This window comes from Helianthus annuus, chromosome 6 (genome assembly GCF_002127325.2).
Source record: "Helianthus annuus cultivar XRQ/B chromosome 6, HanXRQr2.0-SUNRISE, whole genome shotgun sequence".
NCBI lineage: Eukaryota > Viridiplantae > Streptophyta > Magnoliopsida > Asterales > Asteraceae > Helianthus > Helianthus annuus.
This window is the reverse complement of record NC_035438.2, coordinates 62,241,448-62,254,068: the sequence shown is the minus strand read 5'-3', so window position 1 is coordinate 62,254,068 and position 12,621 is coordinate 62,241,448. Positions and strand designations below refer to the sequence as shown.

General features: G+C 36.5%; 1 protein-coding gene across 1 annotated transcript; it reads left to right on the top strand.

The window, feature by feature from the left end:
• The first annotated feature begins 593 nt into the window (after positions 1 to 593).
• LOC110944337 lies at positions 594 to 1,536 on the top strand. The gene is made up of 2 exons (XM_022185997.1): positions 594 to 989; positions 1,339 to 1,536. Exons 1-2 carry the CDS (start codon positions 594 to 596, stop codon positions 1,534 to 1,536), a joined length of 594 nt encoding a protein of 197 aa, XP_022041689.1.
• The last annotated feature ends 11,085 nt before the right edge of the window (positions 1,537 to 12,621 follow it).

The window sequence follows — 12,621 nt, the reverse complement described above, 5'->3', positions numbered from 1 at the left end:
GATACTGGCTCGCGGTCGCCCGTTCCCAAGTGATTAGGGGCCGGGGGTTGCGACAGAAGGTGGTATCAGAGCTACAGCCACTGATTTCAGCCACAGAAGTGTTCTGCTGACACCAAAATTTATTCATTATGTTAGGAAATAATCCACGTGATTACGTGTACATCTGTATATTACTGTTTTATGTTATGTGACAATTTGTTAGTTTACAGTATGAGTGATCAAGGACCATCGGACGCTTATCGTCAATTGTCCAGCTCTCCTTGGGACGAAGGAAGTTCTTCCCAGCCTACCCCCTCGGGGTATTCAGCTGACACCGAAGAAGGGATTTTTGTATTCAAAGCGCAATCCAAGAGCCAGTCCTTACCAAAAAGAAAGGATGGTTCAGTCGGGGAGCTCATGAGCGTAGAAAAAGAATGAGGAAGTTACAGCAACAGCGAGCTTTACCAGCCGCGAATAGGGAGATGAATGCTCAAACTCAGGACATAATCAATAGATGACTAGCCAATTTCCACAAACTAGCTACCACAGCCGCAGACCCAAATTTAGAACAAATCATAGCACCACAGCCACTACCCTTATTCCCAACACAACCTATGGAAATCGAACCCAACCCAGGAGACCAAATTCCAACACCAGCTTTCGACCTAGTTGAAATCCCAAGAGTCCCAGCACCCCATCCCCCAGATTATGACCCATGGTTTAACGACCATAGGGATTACCCAGAACTCCACCCACAAGAGGAACCCATGCAAAACCCAGTAGCACCCTACCCAAACCTTGACCCTCTAGATCCATACTGGGATAATGACCAATATATCAGGGAGATCCTAGAGAACCCGTACCCTTACGAAGAACCAATGCCACAGTATCCTGACCCGATACCAACACCCGCACCACCCATGAGCACTGAGAATGTGCAGGAACTCCGCACGTTTGGTGAGGAGTTGTTAGATGAAAGTGAAAAGATAAGACAAATAGGTGAGAGACACGTCTGGAAATACGACGAGCGTAACATGCAATGTTGGATGAACCACTATCAGTAATAATAATAATAATAATAATAATAATAATAATAATAATAATAATAATATAAATATATATATATATATATTTATATATATGTGCGTGTGTAAGTTGAAAAAAAAATCCAATACCTACTGATGCATACTAGTATTGTATTTTAAATTCCAGTTGTGGTTGTAATAGATATAGATGCATATATATAAAATAGAGTAAAGGTCGCAATGCACGACGATTTTGATCAATGTGTTGTTGTGTGATTATTCGCATTAAATATTGTTTCATGATATTAATACTTGGTAAATGTTTATAATCCAGATGGACAACGAAGTGAATCAAGAAAACCAGAATAACGATAATAACGGAAACCAGATAGATAATAGTGCCATCCAACACATAGTGCCACAAGGGATTATAGACGCTATGCCACATATTATCAAAACGGTTAAGGAAGCAGACAATAATAAAAGTAATAGCGGAAGTAAACGACCACCACTGAACCTAGTCACAGCGTAAACAATGGACCATTACTTCAAGTGCCTATTCCAAAAAGAAGAAGAACCATGTCTTATGGTTGTTCTTACAAAGAATTCTGGTCTTGTAAACCAATAGAATTTTCGGGCAATGAAAGAGCCATTGCAGCTCTACGCTGGATAGAAAAGGCTGAGGCAGTCTTAAAAATAAGCAAGTGTGCAGAGGAAGACAAAATCATGTTTGCTTCCAATATGTTTAAGAACTCAGCTTTAGAATGGTGGAACACTATCCTCCAATCTAGGGGAACTGACAGAACCTATAATATGGAATGGACTGAGTTTAAGAATATGGTGGAAAGGAAATTTTGTCCTCCCAATGAAAAAGAAGAGCTAGCTAATAAATTCTTAAACCTTAGAATGACTAGAGTAGACAGTAAGGGTTACAATACTGTATTCTTTGAATATGTTGGAATAGTGCCAACCCTTGCATCACCAGAACCAGTATTAATCTCCCGTTACATCTGGGGATTAATCAGTGAGATTAGACATGTAGTCAAGGCAGCTAGACCACAAACAATAAAAGAAGCTGTAGAACTATCAAATACCTTGACTAATGAATTAGTGCGTACGCAAGAAGAAAACCAGAGAAAGAACCTAGCTCAAAAGCTTACCCAAGAATTTCGCTATGGAAATTCCAATCGTGGGAAAAATGTAAGTTCTACTTCTACTCCTTACTGCAAGTATTGCAAAAGAACGCATTCTGAAAGATGCTCTATATACTGCAATTTCTGCAAAATATCTGGACACAAGGAGGAAGACTGCAGAAAAAAACTTAACAATAAGATATGCTACAATTGTGGAGAACAAGGTCATATTAAGCTGAACTGTCCGAAACTAGCTCCAGCCATGAACAACAAGACTACTAAGAATGCTAGAGCATTTGTTTTGACAGCCGAAGAAGCAAAAATGATTCGGATGTGATTGCTGGCACGTATTTAGTTAATGATGATGTGCACAAAATGCAACATATAAATTACATCAATTGTGGCATAAAACTAACCCTTTTTTAGTACTAATGTTGGAAAAAGTGTGTTTTTGTCTTCCTTTTGCATTTTCAGGATTAAATGAGCTCAAATATACAAAAGAAGCAAAAAGGCAGCTAAATCTAACATAAATACAAGAAAAGGAACAAACGTGGCATGCCCGACCACCCGACAGCATCTTCCCAAGCAAAACAAGAGAACAAAAGGTTGAACATGCCCCGTGCTCAGTGAGCACGAGGGTGTGCCCAAGTGTCAGCAGAAAAGACAAAGTTGTAGAAGCTTCTATCACCCACCACGGGGGCGTGCCCGGCGGACACGGAGCCGTGGTCAACTCTAAGATTCGCAGAATCTGAGGAATTCTTGATGGTACAGATACGCTTCTGCACACGGGGTCGTGCCCATCGGACACGGGGGCTTGGTCAACTAATGCAGACAAACTGTAATTAATGAATAAAGAGAAGGAGGATGGACACGGGGCCCTGCCCGAGCTACTGATCAGGTTATAAATAGGAGTGCTTGGCTCATTTGCAAACCATCCCTTGGCACACCACCTCTCTCACACTTCACCCACCACCCACCACCATCATAACACCATCATCCACCACCATCATCCATTGTCTATCATAGAGTGTGTGAGTCATCTCGGGATCCAAGATTGATCGTAAGAGTTCTTGACAATCAAAGGCCATATTTGCCTAAGTCTCTTACATCACTTGGTGAAGACAAGTGTTTAGTGTAATACTTTTTATTTTTAATCTTTTCGCACTTTTTATTTGGTTATGTATTAATGACTTTAATAACTAGGTTCTTATGTTGAAGGTGATTCTTCCTTATCGTTTTCCGTGGTGTCTTGGCATTATTTTACTGTGTATATAAAATAAAAGATTTTCACCATTCATATCTCCACGGTCTATATGGAGATATGTTGGCTACCTGGTCGGGGGTTAAGGGAACGGTTTGGTAAGAGTCTTGCCATTGTTCAGTGTATAGATCCTGCAAAGGACCTAGGTCAAATTTAGTAGGACCTCCTTCAATACCCACTGGTATTGGATGGCGGGGGTCCAAACTCTTTGATCCCCTCATAAGTAAGCTACTATTAAAACTTTAACCCGGCTACTTAGGACTGTATCCCTGCTGACTCAGACTACTTAGCCGAGGGTAACATCACCTTTAAAAGAGGGGCCTACCACATTATGCATTAATAACTTAATTAATTATCTTTCAATAATCCGACCCTTTAGGATTGTATCCTTGCTGACTCAAACTACTGGGTTGAGGGTAACGTCACCTTCAAAAGAGGGGCCTACTACAATAACTAAGATAATCTCTTGAAAAGTGCCAAAGTGCGGAAATAATCAAAGGTTACACTACACACGAGTCGGATCCAAGTGATTCATCTTGTCTATCTGTTTTTACTTTTATTTTATTTTTCAGCATTTTAATTAGTTTTATTTTTCAAGTTTAAAAAACTTTTTTCTAACTTTTGATTTGATTAGACGTTGAGGATAAACCGGTACTAAAAGCTCTTGTGTCCTTGGACGACCTCGGTATCTTACCAACACTATACTACGTTCACGATGGGTGCACTTGTCCATATGTGTGTTTAGTGTTAGTAAATATCGTGTTTTATAAATTTAAAACTTGGCTAAAAAGTGTAAAAAGGGCTTAAAATATACACCTAAAATTTATCACACCTAACGCACATCAAATGATGTTTCTGCTTAAGTATTATTTGACTTTGGTGCGAACCAAAGTTTTATTAATACTTCATTTTGCAAACTTCTCAATCAACCATTAACTAAACTCCAACAAGAATGTCTAGTAGAGACAACAAATGGAGAATCCATTAAAATTACTGAAATCTTGCAGGGAGCAAGAATAGAAATTTTAAACCAAAACTTTATTGCTAATCTTTACCCAATGAATCTGGCTGGATTTGATATTATATTAGGAATGGATTGGTTAGTAACCAATAAAGCCAGTATTCTATGTGATCAAAAGTCAGTCCAAGTAAATTCACCAAAAGGTGAAAAGATCACAATTAAAGGAGATAATCCGTCTAGATCCACAAAATTCATCTCTGTGATGAAAACAGCCAGTTATGCAAGAAAAAGGATCACTAGTGTATTTGATTTCCACAATCATTAACACTAAAGGAAAAGAACTGAAAGATATTCCCGTAGCATCTCAGTTTGCAGATGTGTTTCAAGAAGAATTACCAGGACTACCACCAGACAGGGAAGTTGAATTCAGAATTCATCTGCTACCAGGGACAGCGCCAATTGCCAAAGCACCCTACCGTTTGGCACCAGCAGAAATGCAAGAACTAAAGAAACAATTGGACGATCCTTTGGAAAAAGGATTCATACAGCCCAGTTCATTACCATGGGGAGCACCGATCTTATTTGTCAAAAAGAAAGACGGGTCAATGCATATGTGCATTGATTACCGAGAATTGAATAAGGTCACGATTAAAAATCGGTACCCATTACCGAGAATCGATGATCTGTTTGATCAACTGCAAGGAGCTCGATTCTTTTCTAAGATTGACTTACGCTCAGAATATCATCAATTAAAGGTACAGGAAGAGGACATTCCTAAGACCGCTTTCAGAACAATGTATGGCCATTATGAATTTACTGTCATGCCATTTGGTTTAACCAATGCCCCAGCCGCATTTATGGACATGATGAACCGAATATGTAAGCCATATTTGGATAAATAGATGATATTCTCATTTACTCTAAGAGTAAAGAGGAACATGCAGCGCATCTGCATGCACTCCTAAATTTGCTGAGAAAAGAAAAGCTTTATGCTAAATTTTCAAAATACGAATTTTGGTTAGAAGAAGTGTAATTTCTTGGACATTTAGTCAATCATAAAGGAATTCATATGGATCCCACAAAGATTTAGGCAATTACTAAATGGAAAACCCCTGAGTCGCCAACAGAGGTTAGAAGTTTTCTAGGACTAGCCGGTTATTATAGACGATTTATTCGAGATTTTTCTAGAAATAGCCATTCCCTGAACAAAACTGACCTGTAAATCTGTTAAGTTTGAATGGGGACCAAAACAGAAAGAAGCCTTTAGAATTCTTAAGCAAAGATTAACCAACGCACCCATACTAGCGCTACCAAAAGGAACTGAAGATTTTGTAGTCTATTGTGACGCTTCTAAGTTAGGTTATGGATGTGTGTTGATGCAACGTCAAAAGGTTATAGCCTAGGCGTCTAGACAACCTAAGAATCATGAAGAGAATTATTCAACCCATGATTTAGAGTTAGGAGCCATAATTTTTCCCCTTAAAATTTGGAGACATTACCTTTACGGTAGTAAGTTTACCATTTTCACCGATCATAAGAGTTTAAGATATGTTTTTGGGCAAAAGGAATTAAATATGAGACAAATACGCTGGATGGAAATTCTTAGTGATTATGATTGTAGGACCGGTTTTGATACCGTTCGATTGCGTAACGAACGTTCGACGTGCGGAATCCGTGAACGTGCGTGACCGAACACACAGTAACGTACTAGAACCGTGAATCTATTGAAAGATATGACGTGTACAAGCAATGAGAATCTTCTAAATCACCAAATGAGCAAAAGTCTTAAACTTTAAACCTAAGGCTCCTATTTATAGGCCTTGGAATTAATGAGATTTCTCATTAATTACCAAAATGCCACCTTGCTAAAACTATCTAAATATTACAATAAAAGCTTGATTTCTTCGGTTTCTCGCTACGGCTCGGATTGACGAAGGCGATAGACATTAATACACTAACAATCTCCCCCTTGGATATTGCCGCAGTCAATCTCGTAGCGTCTTGTCTTTCTCTTTTTCGAACAGAATCCCCGTGGATCTGTCTTCGAGCTTCCGTTGCTCTTCCTATCGATCAGACTTCTTTTCTTCAGGCTCCCCCTTTCGTCAAGCTTCCGTGCTTTTAGGATCGACGTCTGGCTTTCCGTAGCAACAGAATCAGAAACCTACACATCTCAACCTCTCGTAAGACAAAATAATTTTGACTCTAAAAGAATTCACTCAAAATTCTCAAGCATATAACACACAATATTGTGATTCAAATTAATGAATCATCTAAACATTTGAGGATTATCTTCCAACTTCTCATCATCTTAACCAAACCAATTGTTCATCTTGTTTAGCCTTTGAGATTTTGAATATCAGCTTTTCAACATCAGTTGTCGAAAATCTTTTTGAATTTTTCAAAATCTTATGCTAAAACACAGTAAAATCATTTTGGATTTTGGGAAATAAACTATATATCAGTTTTTGAGACACATCACAAGCACCATTAAGCTTTTAGACATTTTAAGTTCTAAACGATTCACGTTGATTGACGATATAACTGTCCTCTTAAGCTCAATCTAAAAACTTTCGAAATGCTTACAGATACGTTAAGGTATATTAATTTTGCACTAAATTCTTATGGACCCTACGATCTCAGCATATCCCCTCATCATGTAATACACTAACTCAGATAATGCCTTTAAACTTTCATCAACTGTGATTTGTGCAAAAACAAAGCAGAATGTTTAAACATTAACAATCAGGTCGATACTTCTGTATACGCAGAGAAAGTCCAATGTTTAAACAAAATAAGAAATAAAAACAAGTTGAAATTGTTTAGGCTTTAACCACCAAGTCGATACTCCCGTATACGCAGAGGTGATCCAAAGCTTAAACGAAACACCAAAGAAAATAAAGCAGAACGTTTAGGCAATAACATCCAGGTCGATACTCACGTATACGCAGAGGATGTCCAATGTTTAAACAAAATAAAGAAATAAAACAAGTTTAAATCTTTGCAAAATGAAATGCACATTCACAGTGATTTTTCAGCAAAATTGTGAAAGTTCACAAATTTAACCAGTTTTTATGCTCTTTGCATTCAGCGATTACTGAGTAGGCACACAATCAAGAAGGACAAAACTAAGTACTATGCTTTTAATCATGTTTCCCACTAGAACTAGTCTTTTTCATTTAAGTTTGTATCGTTATCGCAAATCTACTAGTCTAGCTGAGCCTATCCTCACATCTTTAGTGAGATCGTTTATCACATTTGACATTTCATTTCTTTAGCATGCTGTGATAGTCCACTGATTTACTATCATTTCCTCTTGTCTCAACAAAACTCATTTTTGATTTTTTCAATGTTTTTGACATTTTCAAATTTTCTAATTTTGTTTAAAATTTTACTCCCCCTAAAATCAAAATATGTTTTAATTTTGATTTTCTGGGAAAATTTGAAACAAACTGTACAAACTTGACAACTTGATGAGAATCACTTCAATTCTCCATCCACCTGGCATAAACAATCAGAACTCCCCCTCACAACAAACTATTTTCCCATTATGATTTCAAAACACTTAAGTTTGTTTTAATCAAACTGGTTTTTCCGGAAAATTAGTTTTGTGTGTCGTTTCAGAAACATGGGGTTTTATCATCACACTGTTTTCAACTTCTTGTAGGTTTATCACAAACACAGTTTTCAATAATCATACCACTTGTAAGATAGTTAAATCAAGTACAACTTAATGTCCTTGATTAACCACTTGTAAGTCGAAATATCACAGTTACCAACCTGTGAATTTCTCAAGAAAGATGCCAACGATGATCAAGAAGTGCTTAAATGACTCCCCCTTGAATGTTGATGGAATCTTCAGTGAGAGTCTTCAACATGACGATTCTACTCTTCAATCTTGATCGGTCTTCTTCAGGAACTTTTCCTGGAATCAAGTACCCGGATCTTTCTCTGGCTCTAACTCTCGTCAGACTCTCCCTTGCATCAAGCTGGGGCTGTTGTCTGGAATTTGTTATCACCTTTGAAATCAAATCCCGGCTTTTTTCAGTTTAAGCTCTTCTCAGGTCCTGCTGCATCTCCTGGCCTTCCATAGCAACAGGATCAGAAACCTACACATCTCAAACTCTCTATTACCAATCAACAATGTTGTGATTCAACTTAATGAATCAACTAAACATTTGAGACTTTTCATATTTAAAACTTTTCAAAATTTTAAACATTCCAAATTCTGATTCAACTTAATGAATCATTTTAAACATTTCAAACCAATTAACCAATCCATCTGTTCATCATGTTTAGCCTTTGAGATTTTGAATGTCAGCTTTCCAACATCAGTTGTCGAAAATCTTTTTGAATTTTTTCAAACTATGAAACACAAACAAAATAACAGAAATTAAATGCAGAAATGAAATATATACAACATATTTTTGTGAGTTTGCAAAAGAGGATCATATCAGTTTTTTTTAGACACAATCACAAGCACCGTTAAGCTTTTAATCGTTTTAAGTTCTAAACAATTCCTGTTGATTGACGATATAATTGTCCTCTTAAACTCAATCTAAAAACTTTCGAAATGCTTACCGATACGTTAAGGTATATTAATTATGCACTAAGTTCTTACGGACCCCACGATCTCAGCATATCCCCTCATCATGCAATACACAGACTCAAGTAATGCCTTTAAACTTTGATCAACTGTGATTTGTACAAAAATAACGCAGAATGTTTAAACATTAACAATCAGGTCGATACTTCCGTATACGCAGAGAAAGTCCAATGTTTAAACAAAATAAGAAATAAAAACAAGTTGAAATTGTTTAGGCTTTAACCACCAGGTCGATACTTCCGTATACGCAGAGGTGATCCAAAGCTTAAATGAAATACCAAAAGAAAATAAAGCAGAACGTTTAGGCAATAACATCCGGGTCGATACTCACGTATACGCAGAGGATGTCCAATTCTTAAACAAAATAAAGAAATAAAACAAGTTTAAATCTTTGCAAAATGAAATGCACAATCACAGTGTCATTTTTAGTGAAGTTGTGAAAGCTCACAAACTTAACCAGTTTTTATGCTTTTGGCATTCAGCAATTACTGAGCAGGCATACAATCAAGAAGGACAAAACTAAGTACTATGCTTTCAACCGTGTTTCCCACTAGAACTAGGCTTTTTCATTTAAGTTTGTATCGTTATCGCAAATCTACTAGTCTAGCTGAGCCTATCGTCACATCTTTAGTGAGACCGTTTATCACTTTTAGACTTTACATTTCTTTAGCATGCTGTGATAGTCCACTGACTTTCTATCATTTCCTCTTGTTTCAGCAAAACTCATTTTTAAATTTTTCAATGTTTTTTGACATTTTCAAATTTTTTAATTTTTTTTTTAAAAAAAATTTCTTCCCCTAAAATCAAAAGAAAATTTGAAAACAAACTGTACAAATAAAGTGACAACATGACGAGAATTGCTTCAATTCGCCATCCACTTGGCGTAAACAATCAGAACTCCCCCTGACAACAAACTATTTTCCCATTATGATTTCAAAACACTTAAGTTTGTTTTAATCAAAATGGTTTTTCCGGAAAATTAGTTTTATGTGTCATTTCATAAACTCGGGGTTTCATCACCTTGTTCTTCAAATTACCACTTGTAGGAAAGATGAATCAAGTACAACTTAATGTCCTTAATTTATCTTTTGAAAGTCGAAATATCACCGAAGTGAATTTCTCAAGAAAGATGCCGATTCCTACTCCCCAATTACCAACCTGGGAGTTCTGGCAAGTCAGGTTTTTCATTTAAACAGTTTCACCCAAGCCTGACGGTCCTTGGGTGCTTTTGAAATTCCTTTTGACAATGATGGAAAATTTTTTATCATTCATTGTCAAACCGGAATCACCACTTTTTACCTCAACCAATGGCTCATCTGGCTTTGACGAACCAGAATCATTGCCAGCATATGGCTTGTCTGACTTTGACCTGTCAGATTCATCGTCTGAAGGTGGCTTGTCTAACTTCGACACGTCAGATTTATCGCCGACCATTTTCTCTTTCTTTTTTAACCTATCTGTCCTCAGATTTGTATCTGATGAACTCAGTTTGCTTGATTTGTTAGTCTTTGAAGAGCAAATTGGTTTATCAGAACTTTTATCTGATTTTCCTTTTGTATCCGAGGACAAGATCTTCTCTAGATACTCTCTCGCCTTCTTCCTTTTCTTTCGCAGTCTGTCTTTTTGCCCTTGAGAAAGCTTCACTTTCTTTTCTTGAACTTTAGGTTCTTGAACCTTCTGTTCTTTGGGCTTGACATTGACTGGTTTCTTTGCCAACTTCTGAGAATTAACCCTCAATCTTTCACTTGATTTCCTTGGGCAATCTCTGGCAATGTGACCTCTGATTTGATAGTTAAAGCATCTTCTCGTCTCATAATTCCAACTTTGACAGTTAACAGCAATGTGTCCTTGATAACCGCATTGGTAACACACTCTGTTATCGTACCAATCACCATTTTCACACCAAACGCTCAAATCAAAACACTGTTTGGCTTGGTGATACTCCTTTTTCCTCTTGATTGCTGAATTTGACTTTTGAGCACTGTGGTCCGACCTGCACCACTTATTGCCAACAATTTTTGAGTTATCATTTTTCAATTTTTGTAATTTTTGTTTTTGATTGGATGATTGATCTGATGAGCTGTTATTCTCTTTTTGAACATTTTTCTCATTTTTAATTTTTTGTTTCTGTTCCACTTTTTTCTTCAAAGGTTTTTGCTTATAGCATTCTCCCCTTTCAGTCGATTGCAAAACAGTTTTCTGAAATTTTTCTATTAATTTCAAAAACAATTTTTGTTTTTCAATTTTTTTCTTTTTCATCATCAGATTTCTCATCACAATCTTCAACTTTGACATTGTCAAAGTTTGTGACATTGTCACTTATTGGAACAGAATTGATCGGTTCTGGACAAACATATGATGCAGAAGTCACAAAACCTTTCAACTTATTTTCTAACTCAGCAATTTTATTCCGATCACTTTCAGCTTCTTTTTCAAGCTGAATGATTTTAGCAAGATGAGAATTTATTGCAATTTATTTTTCAAGATTATTTTTACCAAAAATATCTTTCTCATCTTCTAAAATCTTTATTTGACTTTGAAAATCTTTCTCAATTTTTACTTTTTCATTTTCTAAATTTTGTTTTTGATTTTTCAAAACATTTTCTGATTATTTAAGATTTTCATTTTCTAATGACAAACTCTCTAAATCCCTCAAGAGTTTGGCATTTTCATATTTCAGATTTTCACAATTTGAGCACTTCCCAGACATCATTCCAGCTTCAGCTTTCTTCTCAGTCTTGATAGCTGAAATTTCTTTAACTTGCTTCTCTACCACTTGAACATTTTCCTCAGATTTGTCTTTTACTTCATCAGTTGCTACTTCATGATTCTTCTCTCTTGATTCAGACTTCAATTTTCTAATCTTTTGGAATTCAAGTTCTTGAGCTTGAATCTTCTCGACAAACGTGCTCAAATTGAATCCAAAATATCCAAAGCTATTCTTCAAAGCCAACAAATACATTCCCACACATCATTTGGTAAAGCATTTGCCAACTTATCAACCCACGCCTCATCCATTTTGTTAATGTTCAAATTTCTCATCTCTACATACAACTTGCAATACCTCTCGATCAATTCTTTTGTAGACTCTCCCTTGATACCCGTAAAACTATCAAACTTATTCTGTGCAATATAAAACTCAGAACCCATGTTTTGGTATTAAAAGATTCACAAAGACAGATTTTCAAATGATACGAAAATTCACTCAACCTAAAATCAGTTCAATCACTTTATCAAACAACTGAATCAGATGAATATCCGATTGAGTGACAAAAATCAGATGACAACGGATCGGGTGGGAATTCTCTCGGACGGATATCCAATGCTTGACAGATCACCTGAAACACAGACAAATAGAACTGATTAGGATCGGGCGGCAACTCGTTCGGATTGCCACTTAATTTGATGCACTTTAAACTTGAAAAAAACACGATCCCTTGAAACAAATTGTGACCAAAACAATTTACTTGTTGTCCGATCGTTGTGACTTAATGACTACTGACACAATTCAAAACAACACCTTTTGACTTATTTTTATTTAATTTTCATTGAATCTCAAAACTTTATCACAATATTGATGTGATCAACTTTTTTTTTTTTGAACGGAAAATCGCTTTATATATAAATATAAAGAGCCAGCAAGAAACTGGGAAACAAAA